Source organism: Notamacropus eugenii, chromosome 5 (genome assembly GCF_028372415.1).
Source record: "Notamacropus eugenii isolate mMacEug1 chromosome 5, mMacEug1.pri_v2, whole genome shotgun sequence".
In the NCBI taxonomy this organism is placed as follows: domain Eukaryota; kingdom Metazoa; phylum Chordata; class Mammalia; order Diprotodontia; family Macropodidae; genus Notamacropus; species Notamacropus eugenii.
Window position 1 is genome coordinate 124,457,043 of NC_092876.1, and position 17,012 is coordinate 124,474,054.

Below are 17,012 nucleotides of genomic sequence, written 5' to 3' on the forward strand. Positions count from 1 at the left end.
GCATGAAAAAAGACTCAGAGGTATTTGATAAATAGTGTGTACACATACACATACACACACACACACACACACACCCACACTCCTGTCCCCTTGCCCATATGCTAACCCTTGGCACTGCAGCAGGGAGAATCCTGAGTCTGCCTTCTGTCTAGGTTGAAGTCCCCTTTAAAACTTAACCTTCTCCCAGGTATCCCCGCTGCACAGTCCACCCCATTGCCAAGTCGACCTTCAGAAGAGATGATTAATTGCCTCGAGGTAGCTTCTTGTCAGTAACTTGGTGATCTTTGTTTCTGCTCAAACCATCTGCTGAGAATATAGGAGGCTGTTTTCCTTTTTTCCAGCCCTTTCCATGCTTATTAAGGCTGAGGAAGACCAGAGGCTGGGGCTCTCAGAGCCTCCTGCTCAAATTGGTATCGTCATTCCCAGCTCACTAATAGTGGAGATTTATAGATTCATCCAGCCCAGCATCCCAGGATCCTCAAAGGTTACTCCAACTGAGAACAGAGGGCCAACTCACGGAAAGACAAAATGCCTTCACATGCCTCAAGATAGTAATAGCTAAATTCTTTGCTTCCAAGTTGGATGGCTCACTGGATCCAGGGAATTGACAGAATAACTTAATGTGCCCAACATTTTCCTTCCTGAGTTCTAGGGTCTGAGACTGGTCACTAATCTTTTTTCTCCCCAAAATTACAAAGTAACCAAGAGGTCATTCTTGAAGAATTATCATGTTGTCTCCAGGGATAGCCATAAAAAGGATTCTTGTGTGTGTGTGTGTGTGTGTGTGTGTGTATGTGTGTGTGTGTGTATGTGTTTTAATTTTCTCCCTTGTCCTTTCCTTTTTCCTCCATTTTATTTTTCTTCACTATTTTTCCTCTCCTCCATTCTAAAGGAGTTAGTTACCTAAGAATGCCCAGCATGAATAAGCTGGTGCATTTCTGAGATAAGTACATTGGTTTGGAATCAGAGGAACTAGATGGATCTTAGCATTGTAGTTTGACACTCCTGTGTGATCTTGGGGAAAACCACTTCACACGTATTTCTGGGTCTCATTTTTGTCACCTGTGAAATAAGGGTGGGGTTTATGTTTACAAATCCTATGACAAATTGCACACACATATACAAACATATATACACAGAGATGCATTGAATTTGGGGGCCTGTATCTCATCATGCCGTAGGAGTGACTCTAGATTCTGTAATATGAATGGTTTGGACGCTATTGCCTCTGAGATCCCTTACATCTCTTAATCTATGACCCTATAATCCTGTTCTCAAAATGGAACACAAGTTGTGAGCAAGAATTTGCATGTGGACTTGGTAATGTATTCTATGTCTAATGTCCAAGGATCAACCTAACTACATTGGAGAATTTCATCCCCAGATTGGTGACTAATTTCTTCAGCCACAGCAACTCCCAAAGCCCATCTATTAAGTCATAGTGAGGCTACAATCTGCCTTGGTAGAAGGCAGTAAAACCACAGAGATGAAGTCACGGATTCCTGAAATCCATACCAAAGATGCAGATTTGTTCTCTAAGTCCCCACATGCCTAAATGTCCTGCTGGCACCGTTTAAACCTTAAGAAATAGAAAGTATTAACTTTTCATTAGAAGAGAAAAAAGAAAAATAGTCTTTGGTGAGAGTTGGGGTGGAGGTGGGATAGGTGTTCTTAGTCAGGTGGTTAAAAGTCATGGGATTAAAAACAACTGAGATGACTTCGGTAAAGGGCTTTTCAAGCCTTTAAATGCTAGACATTATGATTGTTTTGTTAATTAATAATATTATTACTATTATTATCCACCCAGAGAATTAAACCACTGACATTTTCTTAAGTTTTATAAGTGAATTTGGAAACAGTAAAGGGGAAAATATATAATTACCTCTTACATCATGGGAATTGTAGTAGAACAAAATACCAACCAGGATAGGTATTCCGTAAACATCGATAAACCTTATATGTGGTCTCCGTGACTGTTGTTCTGTAATAATGGGAGCTCCTGAAGGCCACAACTGCCTTGCTTTTCTCTTTGTATCCTCAGAACTTAGCATGTAATAAGTACTTAGTAAATGCCATTCATTTATTCATCCATTGTAGAATCATAGTCCCAGTGCCCACAGGACAGCCTCAGATGGACCTTTGAGTTGGTGACCTCTCTCCTTTCTCCATGTAGTGGATTGCCTGGATCCTACCTGCTCTGGACGAGGTGTCTGTGTCCGAGGTGAGTGCCACTGCTCCGTTGGCTGGGGAGGAACCAGCTGTGAGACACCAAGGGCCACATGTTTGGACCAGTGTTCAGGCCATGGGACCTTCCTTCCTGATACGGGACTCTGCAGCTGTGATCCCAATTGGACTGGACATGACTGTTCAATTGGTGAGTGTGAATCTGCCTTGTGGAGGGGCGTGGTGGGCTGGGGTCTTTTGAGAGAGGGTTTCAGCTTCCAAGTTGAGCACATTGATAAAATATTAATGCAGCCCTATTCTCAGTTATCCTTGGAGTGGATTTTCTAAGCCTCTTGTTATTCTCCCTCTTCCTATCTCTCTGCCTTCTGACCTTTAGCCCCAAGCTACCTGCCATGGTGAGGTGAACTTGAGAAATGAAGGGAAGGTCTAAGAGTATAGTAATCCCTCAGAGCAGGTGCAACAGGCAGGCTCAGGGGAAGAGTCATAGTGCTGGGGTCAGAGAATATGTATTTGAATTCTACCTCTGATAGAGGCCATTGGATTCTTATTTATGTATAAAATATATAAAATGAGGGGCTGGACTACTAAATAGTCGCTGAGGTACCTATGATCCTGTATAAAGTCCTTTATGTATCAGTATAATCTGTACCCTCCACAAAATCACAAAAAACCGTACCCTACACACAAAGCAGAATTGTTTTATGCTGAAGACAGGGGGCAACTGTCTAGACAAGAGCCGTCATCACTTTCACTCACTGCTGCTCTGAGCTTCAGAAATAAAAACAGCAGAAGGGTGGTACTGTATTGGTGCTCTCTTTATTGCGGTTCTTTCCCTCTGGAATGCCAGGGAAGGTCAGTTACTACAGATTGTCCAAATTTTAGAAAAATTGGACATATTTTCTCAGAACTATAGACTCAGGAAAATTCCCATCTCCCACCTGATTCACCTTCTTTCTTGTCCATCATACGTTCTTTGGTATCTCTCTTGGATTCTACGACGCTGGGCCCAGGCCCATGGTAGATAGTGCAGCTGATTGTGTACTGAAGAAGGCGGGTTCCTCTGGTGGAAATCAGTCTGTCTCTGTGGGCCAAAGAAGCATCAGAGATGAGCTGGCTCTGGTGCAAGGTAGCAGAGAAACCTGGACTCCTCTGGTTGGTACCGTATCCGATGGCAGATTTCTGAGACGCTTCTTGTATCTCCTCCAGAGAAGCCATTTTCAGGGAGGAACAATCCTTCACAGGAGGTGAAATGCCAGTCACCTCGTGTTTGCATTTATTTTCTGACAGGCTGTTATGTGATGTGGATGAATCCTTGGGATGTTGTCAGGAGTCCATTGTTAAAGTCTTAGACATTGGTTGGCTATATGACCTTCAGTAAGAACTTCTCTCTAGTCCTGTTTCCTTACCTGTATAAGGAAGTTGGTTGAACCAGATGTGCCTTCTTGCTCTAGCATTTCATGATTCTGTGGTCCAGGGTCTGGTAGGGGAAACAGTTGAAAATATTTATTATGGATTTCAGTTGCTGGTCCACCCCCACCCTTGTTGACTTGGATAGAGAGTCTATACCCAGGCTCAGACCAGCTTTTATCCTTCTTTGTTAAGCATGTATGAGGACATGATGGCAAACACAGATGTGCAGGGCCACGTAAATAATTCCTTTTATATTGCTCTGTTTATGGCCTTATAATAAACAGCCCTCTTAAAGTGGCGTAGACTTTCTATTGTTCATTATGTAGCAATGAAGCTAATTTATGTCTGGCGTATAGCTGTCTATTGCATTGTTAATCCTTGATGAAGTTACGTAGCTTCCGATGGGTGCAGTTATGTTTTTTTGTGTGAGATTACTGAGTATTCTTTGCTTGGCCTCGTAAAAGGAGACAACACAGTCATTAGCAGGGTATTGCTTTTAGAGCCCCAAGGCCTATTCTTCCTCAGAGCTGTGGACGCAGAACCCAATGATGCTCATCAGATGGGTGCATGTTGCCTTATATGAAAATAAAGTCTTGTGACTAGAAATGACACTCACTGGGGCCAGGAAAGAGAGGAGCACAGATCTCAACTCACACATCTATTCCCAATATTGTCTTATGTAAGCCCATGCCAATGGGTCCAGTCTTACCTGACCATAATGAGCAGGAGGCTGGACCAAAGAATGTCACACAGTCCTGTCCTGCTCTAACCCCTGATTGGAATTATGTGAATATTAATTAGGTTTTCATGTGGCCTTATCTCATTTGGTTCTCACAAACCTTGTCTTCAGGGTAGCAAAAGATAGATCTGAGTTTGCCTGCTCTCTAGGCCACATATGTCCTGTAGGGCCCTAGGTAAACCATTTAACTTTCCTATGCCTTAGTTTCTTCATCTGTAAAATGGGTGGATTTGACTCCATAACCTCTGAGATCCATCCGGGTCCTTAGTCTGTGATCCTATGACCCAAGGTATCATCTTCTCTCTTTAAAGAGAAAGCAGTCTTGAGAGGTGACATTGCTTACCAAAGGTGACAGTTATGCCTGGCATTTCTTTTCCAACCTCCTGTCGTATTATTCCCTTGCATGGACCTCTCTCTCTCTCTACCAGCCAATAGGCCTAACTGTTATTCCCTAAACTTAGCATCTCTCATTTAGCTTCAGGGGTTTTGCACAAGCCTTGAATGGACTGCCCTCTTACCTTTAGCTCTTAGAAATCCTAGCTTCCATCGAAGCTCAGCCTGTGTTCTTCTTCCTACAAGAAGGCTTTCGTGATTCTCTGAGCTGCCAGTGTCCCTATTCCCACCCAAATAACTTTGCATTCACTTTGTATATATTTACATTCACTCTTATGGGTAAGTGTAATTTTCCATGCACACCCAAACCCTCCCAAAAATGTGGTTGTTCATCCTTCATTCTCAAAGAGAATCAATGACAACACTGGGATAATGTCTTGACTAATTTACTGTCCTTGTGTATGCATACGCACACACACTTATACACATATACACGCACACATTATATATATGCAGCAGGCTAAGACTTTTTGCCTCAGTTTCTTCATCTGCAAAATGAGCAGGAGAAGGAAATAGCAAATCATTCCAGTATCTTTGAAAAAAAAAACCCAAATGGGGTCACGAAGAGTCGGACATGACTGAAACACTCAACAGTTGGGCAACTATGGACCCAAGGAACACATGTAAATTGAAGATGAGAAAATAGTCTTACCACCTATCTATAGTCACAAGATTATAACCTCAAAGCCAGGTATATGATGTGCTCTTATTATCATTTCTAAGTTTACCTGAAATGCACCTCAGACCATTTAGGTTAAGCCACTAGAAGCCAACAGATAAGTACTTAGTGGTCCATCGACAGGGCAGCCTTAAAGCTGGTGCTTCTCCAGTTGGCAGAACTGCTCACAGGCTGTCTTATCCCCTTAGAGAAGCAAGCTCTCTTTTCATTGAGCAAAGCAGCGTGCCGTGGCACAGAGGAAGACGCTGAATGAAACAATCCTGAATCAACATACCTGCATTAAACAACAAAACCTAGTAACGGCATGTGAGCTAACGTGACTGAGCTTCCCCGTTTGCATGGTGGAGACAGAGAGGTCCCGATCTGTAGACAAGTGTTTCCTCTGTTTCTAGCTCCTTGACTTCAGCCCCTTTTCTGAAGCCCTTCTCATGGGAGAAGCCTTCTTGACTGTCCACAGGGCTAAGGCTGACTTTCTTCAGGGACATGTTTCATTAGGAGTCGAGCTCATTCATCTTTAAAGTCCTTACCAGCTCTGAGATTCTAGGAATCAGCGCAAAGGAGGCCTCAGGAAGGACCCACTCAGCTGACTGACTCCCCCCAGTGCTAGCCGGTAACAGTTGTGCCGCCCAAAGAATCAGCGCTAGTGTTGAGAAATGATGAAGAGAAGTTGCAAAAAGAAGATGGAGGCCTGATGTCAGGAAGAGTTCCTAACGAGTGCTGCTCCGGTCCGGTACGCAGTAAATGGGCTGCTTCAGGAAGTAGAGCATTCCCTTTTCACTGGAAGTCTTTGTTTTTAAAGTTACCTTATGTTCATTTTACATTTCACTTTATATCTATGTATACTTTATATTATATTACATATTATAATACTTTATATATAAGTATACCTTCTATTCATTTTATATTTATAGAGGTATTACTGTTTCTTCCTAACCACCCCCCTTAGAATTAAAGCTCACTGAGGGCAGCAACTATGACTTTTGCCTGTGTATTCCAGTAGTCTCTTAATAAACGCTGATTGATTGACTAAAAGACAGGCTTCCCATCAAGCCTGTTGTAGAGGAATGGGTTGAAGTAGATGTCCTTTGAGGACTCTTGTAGATCTGAATTTCTGGGATGCCATCTCCTTCCCTTTCTGATTCTCATCCCCTTTGAATCTGTTTTTTTCCTGTCTTCATTTGGCTGGAGCATCAAGGAGATGAATATTCACCCATGGAATGTCCATTGTGTGATTATCACTGTGGCTACCTTTGTATCAGACACTTTCACATTCCAGATGGCTTAGGTACACTTGGGGGATGGGAGATATTTTATGATCTTGCCTCATAGCAACCACCCAGGGACCTTGGGAAAGTATATGTGGCCTGCTTCCCCATATACTCAGACCAGCTCCCCACTTACAAAAACACAGTTCATCGTGTAGGGGGGAAAAGGTTCGTTTTAGGGGAAAAAAATGAGAGATCTTTGAATGAATGATTACTAGTCCCAAGATGTAGGTAAATCTCCAGAAGAACTAAGAGTCCCAAATATGAGGTCCCTTCTGGAAAAGGGCCCCTTTCTTCACTGTGACCTCCCTTGCCCAGCATTTAAAGGGGAGGGGACATTTTTCAGTCTCCCTACCCTTTCCTTTCTTCTTTACCCTTTCTTCTCAATGTCCCTTCAGGTTCCTCTCCATTCTCACAGCTACCCAGCCTGCCCCTTTCTCAGGCAGGGGAGTAGGATGTCCCGTTGCATTTCAATCTCTTGGTGCTACAGAAAAGCTAACACACACAGCACCTCCTTCCCTTTCCTCCAGTTGCTGCCTTTCACTTTGCACACCACAGCCTCCTTGCTCATCTTTTTCCCAGTTAAGAGCTTCACATATCACCAGGCATATCTTGTTGAGGGGATGCCACCTTTATTCCCTTTCATTATTCAAACAGGAAAGGGGGAACTACAGGGAGAGTATATGTAGGAATAAATAGAAAGTCATAATATTTAACTTTATCTTGACAAGGGTTTATGACCTGGGCTCCAAAGCTCAAGCACATGCATACAAGACCGGGCTGTAGAGGGAAGTTCATGTACAAAAGCCATGGTGCTTTGGTCCCAAAAGCTCATTGCAGGGTCCATGAAATGTACCAGCTGATAATGATATTTTTAAAAAACAAACAAACAGTACAGCTCCCAGAATTATAAAAGCTCAGCTTGCCCCCCAAGAAGAGCTATGAAAAGACAGCTCCCCCCGCCTCTTTGTAGAGCCTGAGAGTGGTGTGCAAGTGGGAATCATTGCTTGTAACTACATCTTTTTAGGCACTGACTGGTTTTGCTGATTTTTTCTTATTTTTATCTTTTTCTTTTTACAGAATTCTTGTTTGCCTTAAGCCAGAGCTCTGGTGCTGGTGGCGGGGAGGTGGGGGTACAGGGTAAATTCAGGTGATACGGAAGCAAAAGACATCAATAAGATTTATTTAAAAAAAAAACAACTCCTGTTTATATGCTGCTTTAAGGTTTAAAACCCTTTTCCCCACGAGAACCCTGTGAGGCAGGTAGTACAATTAGGGTTCTTCCCATTTTACTTAAGAACCTAAAAGGATCTGTCATCCTATCACTGTGGGCACCTCCAGCAATGACTTGCATGATGGCCCACCTGTGCTTTTCCGTCTTGGGCCCACTACTGTTCATAAGCTCCCATAGGTTGATAATGGATGTGCTGGGGGCTTGCCTTGATTTCTCTTGACAGCTGCAACACTGACCACGGAGCCTGCTGGCTGTCCGTCAGTCATCAGTCATTCTGTCCATGTGAGCTGCTGATCTTTTTCAGCAATACATTTCCTTGGTGTCATCCTTTGTACTGTTTCTTCTTTGTAATTGTCCACAGCCCAGTCAGATCCTTCTCCATTGTCCTCTGGGTCATACTCAGTTTCAGTTCTTGGGAGAGTGTAGTGCTCCATGACCAGCAGCTGGGCAAGAGAAGCAGAAGCATATTAGTATAAAAAAATAAGCCTTTGTTTCATGGAGAAACCTGGATTCATTAAAAGAACCTCATGGTTCCTACCAAGTAATCCAGCCTGCTTTTTTTTCCTGTTCAGTTCTGGGTCTGACCCATTGTCCATTTGCAGCATCAGTCTGAGAGTGGCCTGCTGTCGTGTAATAATAACTGGCATTTAGGTAGTACTTAGAGAAAGGTTTATAAAGCACTTTACAGCCATCCTTTTATTTGGTCCTAACACACTCTTAGGAGGTAAATATTCATTATCCCCATTTTACAGATAAGAAATACCACTAGTCACCCCCTCCTCCTCCTCCTTCCCTTTCCCGTTCTCCTTCTCCTTCTCTTGCCCAGGGTCACATAGCTAGTACATGTCTGAGGTCACATTTGAACTCAGGTCTCCCTGACTCCAGGGCCCGGTACTCTTTCTACTAGCTGCCCCAGTCACACCACTCTTTATGCATCAGAGACCTGTTTCAAACCCAGGTCTCTTCATTCCAAGTTCATTCTCTCCAGTATGCTATACTTCCTATTATAAAAACTAACTTTACTTTATGCGTTTCAACAAGATTACTGTATATATAGATCTTCTTTTGAGGAAAAGACAATATCTATTTTTCAGTGAAAATTCACGTAACCTCTCTGTGCCTCAGTTATAAAAAAGGGAACAAGACTACCTCCCATAGTTGTTAAATGGAATAAGTGGGATGACGTGTGAAGCACTTTGTAAACCTTAGAGCAATATATTGTTATTTAATTTACTGTTATTATCAGTATCTACACTAATCAGAGACATGGTGGAGGAGATTCCTCTCCAGGTGCGGGTCAGGGAAAGGAATAAGCATTTATTAAGTTCCTGCTGTATGCCAGGTGCTGTGCTAAACCCTTTACTGATCATTTTCTCATGTGAGTAGTTGACTGGAGTGAATGAACTCTGAGGGACCTTCCAATCTTGGATCCTAAGAATTTATTATATAATGAATAAACACTTGGTGGCAGACCATATTACATGCATTATCTCGTAGAGCCTTATAAAAATCCTATGAAATTGGCAGTGCAGGTGTTACTAGCCTAATCTTCAGAGAGGTGAAGGGTCACCTAGCCCATAAGTAGGAACTTCAGTTCAGGTCTCTGGCTCTAAATCCAATGGTCTTTTTCCTACTGATGGTGAGAAAGGACCATTTTCTCTCCTGACTTTTTTTGTAGTGAGCTTTCCCTGTGTTCACTGAGTAACTGAGGCCATCCCCGACACTGCAGAGCACCAGCTCGAGAGCATCCTCTGATTGGTGGCCACCCCCAGGGCTAGCACTGTCTAGGTGATAAAATCTGGCTCCTTGGCAGAACCGAGTGTCAGACTTTTAAGACAAAACCCTGGTGTAGAATTCATGGTGTGCTCAAGGCCAGCCAAGGACATCACTACTCCAGAAACCATTCCCATCATTTCACCTCCAAGCTGTCTTCCCTTCCCTTCCTGAGCCACCAGGCCCTATCTATGATGAATGCTGCCTCTGCTTTTGAATACAATGCAGTTACATATCACTACAGTGCCCCAATGCCTCCCACTCCCTCCCACAACCCAGAGTGAGATCACATGGTTCTGGTCTTTGCTGAGAGCAGCATAAAAACTGAACAAAAAATTAAACTTGGAGATAGAGACCATGAAATTGGGGCGACCCTTAACTAATTCAGATGCTAACTGCTTAAAAAGGTTTTAGGCCATGTGTCTTTTGCCAAAGAAGCTGCTTTGATTGACAGCCCTCTGAATAACAAATTCCCTAGCTTGGTATTCAAGGCCCTCTAAGAGCTAACCTTGACTTACCTTTCCAGACTGCTTTAAGCTATGTATTCTAGCCAAACTGGACTACTTATCTCTCTCTGAATTGTAGTTTCCTTTCTCCATGCCTTTGCTTTCTCCATGCCCACAGTTCCTTTCTACCCTTTATCCTCACTTGTTGAAATTCTCTGTACATTACGGAGTCTATCTTCAGTACCACCTCTTTCATGAAGCCTGAATCTATTATCCCCTTGTTTCATTAACAAGTTTTTCCTCTCCTCAGTCTATGCATAGCCTTCTGTTTTCCCCTCTCTTATTCACCGATCTTGTTATTTTTTTTGGTACTTAATCAGATACCAAACATTTATTAAACACCAACTATATGCCTGTCAGGCACTGTGTTAGGCTCTGGGGATACAAAGACTGAAGTAATCCCTTTTCAAGAGCAGCTTATAATTCTAATGGAGAAAATAAAAAGTATAAATATAAGTTTATATAGACCAAATATAAAATGAATTTTATTCTATTGTAATGTAATCATCTTCATGTCCTATTCCCCTAACAACCAGTAAACCCCAAGAAGGCAAGGACTGTCTTATCAAAATCTGTTTCTGCTCTATTGTTGTGTAGTCATTTTCAGGCACATCTGAGTCTGCATGACCCCTCCACCTCATTTTACAGATGAGGAAACTGAGGCAAACAAGGTTAAGTGACTTCCCCACAGTCACACAGCTAGCAGATGTCTGAGGATTTGAACCTGAGTCTTCCTGATTCCAGGACTGACACTTTATCCACTGCGCCACCCAGCTCTCCTTGTCTACCCTAGTACTCTGCATATAGCTGACACTTCTAAAATGTGGGCCAGATTGAACTGGAACCTTTGCCTGACCTTGCATTTTCTCTCAGACTTTCCTGGGCCCATGTGGTGTACTGCAAAGAACCCTGGTCTAAAGCATGAAAGCCTTGATTTGAGCCTCATCACTGTGAATTCTGACTGTGTGACCCTGGACACTCACTGAGTCTCTGTTTCCTCATATAAAACGTTGATAATAGTACCTGTTTTACAGCCTACAGCTGCTGTACAGAAAGTGCTGCAGAAATGTGAGCTGTTTTCATGCATTCCTCATTTTTAGTGCAATCCTCTCTCTGTCTCTCTGTCTCTCTGTCTCTCTGTCTCTCTCTCTCTCTCTCTCTCTTTCTCTCTGTTTTGCTTAAATGACTTTTCTCTAGGCTGCTGCCAGTATCTTGGGTTTCTCTGGTCTATAGAACTAGAAAAATTGCATAGCTAAAGTTCTGCCTTGGAAATGCACATTCATGTAGGTGCTTTATCACCTTTATAATTTCACTAATCCTGTTTATAGGAGGACTGTTGGGGGAAATTTGAATCAGTCAGGCATTTGTGAAGTACCTAATATGTGCCAGTCATCGTAGTAGGTGGGCAGCTAGGTAGCATAGTGGAGAGAGTGCTGGACTTTGAGTAAGGAAGATTCATGTTCCTGAGTTCAAATCCAGCCTCAAACACTTGCTGACTATGTGATCACTTCATCCTGTTGGACTCAGTTTCCTCATCTGTAAAATGAACTGGAGAAGGAAATGGCAAACCACTCTAGTATCTTTGCCAAGAAAACCCCAAAGAGACTGAAAAGTGACTGAATATATAAATTTTAATTGGTACTAGAATTACAAGGACAAAAATGAAGCAGTCTCTATCTTCAGAGAGCTTATAGATCTATCCAGAGAAACAGCATGTTCACATATAAGTAGAAGTAGTAATGGTAGTGGTGGTAGTTATATTAATGTGATCCTTTAAGGTTTATACTTTACAAATACATCTCATTTGAGAATCACAGCTACCCTGGGAGGTAGGTGCTATTATTCACACTGTTTTACAGTTGAGGAAACTAAGGCAGACAGAAGATAAATGACCAGGGTCACACAACTAGTAATTATCTGAAGCTAGATTTGATTTCTGGGCTTCCTGACTTCAGGTCCACTGATCTATCCATTGTGCCACCTAACTATCAGTATATACAAAATACATGGTGAGTAACTCCAAGATAATTTGGGGAAAGAGGCATTAACTGGAAGACCAGAGGAATGAGGAAAGGCCCCATGAAAGAAGTGATGCTTGAATTAAGGTTTAAGGTAAACTAGGAATTCTAAGAGGCAGAGGTGAAGAGGAAATCAGTGCACTCAGACTAGAGGAATAATAGTCTAAGAATGGACTTGGTTTTAGAGGACTCCTTAGCCTCTAATTATTTTTCTCTGCACATAGAATGAAAACAGTGCTGCATTTGGAGATATAGATCTAGGGTTCAAAACAGTCAACACACATTTATTAAATGATGATTGTGGGCTAAGCACAGTGCTAAGCTCTGGGGATATAAAGAAAGGCAAAAACACAAAAACAGCCCTTGCCCTCAAGGAACTTATATTCTAATAGAGAAGATAGCTTGTAAACTAATGGGTACATAAGTGGTGCATACAGAGTAGGAAGAAGGCAATCCCTGGAACTGACTTCCTGTGTAACCTTGGGAAAGTCAAATCTACTTCTCTAAATGTCAGGTTTTTTGTTTCTTTTTCTTTAATCTGGGGAGAGGGGAGACGGTTGACCACTGGCATTCCTCCCAACTCTGAATTCTGTCATCCTGTAACCAATGTGAAGACCCTCTGAGATGCTGTAGTGAGATTCTCATTGTGGTGCATCTGCAAACAGGGCCTGGCCTAGGAGATCATCTGCTGAGGATACTCTTGAAGGGATTTATGCTTCAGGTCAGATCAAAGATTCTACGATTCTATGAAACAGGAAATTAACCAGAAACCAACCTTTCTAAGTATACATGCAGTGTGGTAGAAATAATCCTGGACAGGGAGCCAGAACCTTAGGTTCCTGGACAATTAAGGCTGAAAAAGGCCTTAGACTATAAAATGTCAGAGCTCCAGGGAATTACTCCAACAAAGACACCTTTCACCCTTATTTCCAATCTTTTCTTCTCTGTTGGTTCTTTCTTTGCTTCCTACAAATATGATCATCTCTCCTATCCTTAAAAAGAACCTTTAATTCACCATGCCATCCCCTTATGTTTTCATCCTTTATCTCGTCTCTCTTTTACAGCTAAACTCCTGGAAAAAGCTATCTATCCTTGGATCCTCCTTTTTCTCTCCTCTCACTTCTCAGTCCCTTGCAGTCTGGCTTTGGACCTCATTATTCACCTGGCACTGCTCTTTCCAAAATTAACAGTGATCTCTTAATTGTCAAATCTAGTAGCCTTTTTACAATTCTTATTTTTCTTATTAATTATTGTGATTAATATATTTTCCTATATTTCTCCTGTTGCCACCTCTTAGGGCATTGTTCTTTCCTGGTTCTTCCTCTGTATGTCAGTTTCCTTTGTTGGTTCATCATTCATATCCTTGGTGTGGTATTCTTCATGTGTGGATGTCCCTTGGGGCTTCAGACTTTGCCCTCTTCTTCCTCTTCAATGTCTTGGGAATCTCATCACCCCCTATAAATTCAGTTATTATCTCTGTGAAGATGACCGACTCTCTCACACACACACAATCTCACACACAGTTTCTCATTCTTTGTCTCTCTCACACACATACTCTCTTTGTCTCTGTCTCTGTCTCTCTCTCTCTCTCACACTCACACACACACACACACACACACACACACGCACACCCTAGTCTCTCCCTTGAGCTCCAGTCCTGCATTACCAACTCCCCACGAGACATTTCAAATCTGATATCCTTATAGGCATCTCAAATTCAGCAAATCTCCAAAGAGACCTCATAGGTTTTTGCACTGAACCCTACTCCACTTTCCTAACCTTGCCATTTCTGTGCAGATCATCATTCTTCTTCTAGGCATTCAGGTTCCCAACCTTAGGGACACCTTCAAGTCCCTTCTCCATCACCTCTCCTACCAACCAGTTGCCAAGTCGACTCAGTTCTAATACCAACGTCCTCCTTTCTTTCTCCCCCCCACAAAAAAACCCACAAGCCATGATAAAATCACTTGTATGTATGTAATATTCTATATCGTTATCTCATCTAAACTTCAGGATAATCCAGTTCAGGGAAGGTTGTGAAAGTATCCTTTGTCTTTCTCCTTTTCTAAGAAAAACAGACTTAGAGAGTTTATAAAGAAAATAGTTTGCATCACGATAGCATGTTATATTTATAATGGACTTTCCTCATGAAAACCTTATGAGGTAGGCAGTGCAAATATTATTCTCCTTTTACTGGTTGGGAGGTTTCTCCCATAGACTTATGGTTAGGAAATTGCAAAGCTGGACTCAAAACCTTCTGACTCCGAGTCTGTAGAGCTCTTGACACAGTCTCCTGCTGCCTCTGAGTAATAGCAGTAGTACGTGTCTGAAAAGCTGGGAAATCTATTTTTACATTGCTTCCTGACCAACAGCATAAGAATACTCAGTGACTGATAATTAAAAAAAAAGACCTAGTTCAGGGAGTAACAGGGTTAAAAAAAAAAAAACTTTCAATGTAGTAGCTGCATTCATGCTAAGTTTTAAAAATGCTAATTCAATTTTATTTACGAGGCAAAACATAATTACATTTAAATTTGAGGGAACAGAATTTAATTCTTATTAATGACAGAAAGACTGAGCGAGATGCTTTCATGCCACAGAAATTGTCTTATATTCATGGATGGGAGAGAAAATTAGATTCTGTACCAAGCACCCACCCCTGCATGAGCCTTATTTATGCAGAAAGAATTGTTACTTCTTGGGAAGCTTTAGATTCTCATCCGAGAAAGCACCAAGATCCAATTAAACATCAAAGGAAAAACCTAATCTATCAGGTTGGGATATTTATATGAGATACATTTGGGGGAGGGGGCAGGAGGAAGATAAAACTGCGTCCCAGGAATAACATCCATTGAGGTTTGACATTTCATGCACTGCTCCCGGACAGCAAATGACAGTTTAATATCAAAGTTCAGAATAATAAATAACGGAGATTGACACTGGCATAAAGGAGGAGGAGGAGAAAGTGAAAGAGGACAAGAAGAGAAAAAGAGACAAAAAGGGAATGTACAAGTGACGTGGCAGAGTAGACGGACGTAGACACAATGTGATGGTCAGCCTTTCTGGTGGAATCAGAGAAGGGAGGAAATAGGGGAGAGGAAGAAAAATAAAGAGACCTATACATAAATGTCCCTTCTCTTTCTCTTTTGTCTTCTCTTTTTTTTTTTTAACCAAATATTGTTTCAACATCCACGACATCCTACAATCTCTCCTTTCCACATTGATTGTAGGATGAAAGATAAAGTCTAGATCTTGGCATTCAAGAACCTCCCTAATCTTGCTCCAGCTAATCTTTTGAGCCTTATTTCTCGTTACTTTCCGTCATGTTTCTTGTAATTGGCAAATAAGACTAATTTGTTGTTATTTAATTATTTCATTTTTGCTTGACTCTTCATGACCCCATTTGGGGTTTTCTTGGCAAGGATACTAGATTAATTTACCATTTCCTTCTCCAGCTCATTTTTATGATAAGGAAACTGAGGCAAACAAGGTTAAGTGACTTGCCCAGAGTCACATAGATAATAAGTGTCTGAGGTCAGATTTGAACTCAGGAAAATGAGTCTTCCTGACTTCAGGACTGGTACTCTAGCTGCCCAACCAGACTAATAATTATCCTCAGATCTCATTCTTTGCTTTCAAATCCTGTATCTTTGTACACTATGATGTTCATTCCTAAAATGGTCTCCTCACCACATTTCTGTTTCTGAAATAGTTCCATTTTTTCAAAGTCCATCTTGGGTACCACCTCTTTCATGCAGCCTTCCCTGATGCCCCCAGCCCAAAGTGCTTGTTTCCTTCTCAGTTCTTCCATAGTAATCCTGTTTTTACCTGCCCTGTACTTTCTCAGTCATTCAGTCTGTACCTGCCCTGGGAACGTGCCAACAGATAATTGATTTGAAGCCATTGAATCCAAGTCATTTTATAGATGAGGAAGCTGAAGAATAGAGAGGTTAAGTGGCTCACCCAGGAAAAGCCACCCAGTTTGTAAGTGTCCAGTTCTGGGTTCAAATTCTCCATCTGCATCTCACTAGCTGGGGCAGACATGGGCTAGTGTATGTATACATACACATACGTACCTGTGGTGACCACTGTCTTTCTTTCACCTGATTGGGCTCTTGACTGTAATCCAGCCCTGGACCACCAAGAGATGCTTAACAGGATCAGAACATCCTGGAGCTTTTTGATAGAAGATTTGAGGTCCATGAATGTTGTGACTAGCCCGGTGGGCAGACCAGATCCCCTAACTTCCAGACCAAGATTCCCTCTTCACTATTCCTATCACATTTTAAGTAACAGACACACAGGCTCTCTTTAGTACTGGGTTAGGGAATTTGGTCCTTAGAAGAGTCATTCTAATTGAAAAGTAATATGGCCTCAAATTAAGTGTATTAGCATAGGTTATACGTAGGTTATACAAGCATTAGCATTACCCAGGAGCTCCCGGGGTGACATGCTTTTTAAAGACTCTCAATCAGGGCAGGGGTGAGGGTACCGAGCGCCAGTGTGCTAGAGTCCTCTTTGCTGATTGGTTTGAAAGGTTTCTGGGCACTGTTAGATGAGTTAAAAGGTAGTGTGACTGAAAGGTTAATTAGCTTTGTACCCTCAGAAGAAAGTTTCATGGCAAGGTCTGACACTCTAACAACATAGACAGAAATTCCATCACATGGGAAGATCATTCTGGGTTTTCCTTAGTGCCTAAGTGATCTTCATTGCTTTGCTTGGCTTTGGGCACTTTCCTTCTCATTCCTGCCGCTTCCCCCAGCCCTACGCTCTACACCAGTCCTGGGGGAGGTGAGAGGAAGAGGAGAAAA

General features: G+C 42.1%; 1 protein-coding gene across 6 annotated transcripts in view; it reads left to right on the forward strand.

Moving 5' to 3' along the window:
* The window catches only part of TENM4 (teneurin transmembrane protein 4), a 1,206,236-nt gene that overhangs the window by 1,002,557 nt on the left and 186,667 nt on the right, over positions 1-17,012 (forward strand). For all 6 annotated transcript variants that reach the window (XM_072610720.1, XM_072610721.1, XM_072610718.1 and 3 more), the window contains one exon: positions 2,174-2,374. In XM_072610720.1, the coding sequence (XP_072466821.1) occupies positions 2,174-2,374 (201 nt within the window). The remainder of the gene's footprint in view (positions 1-2,173; positions 2,375-17,012) is intronic.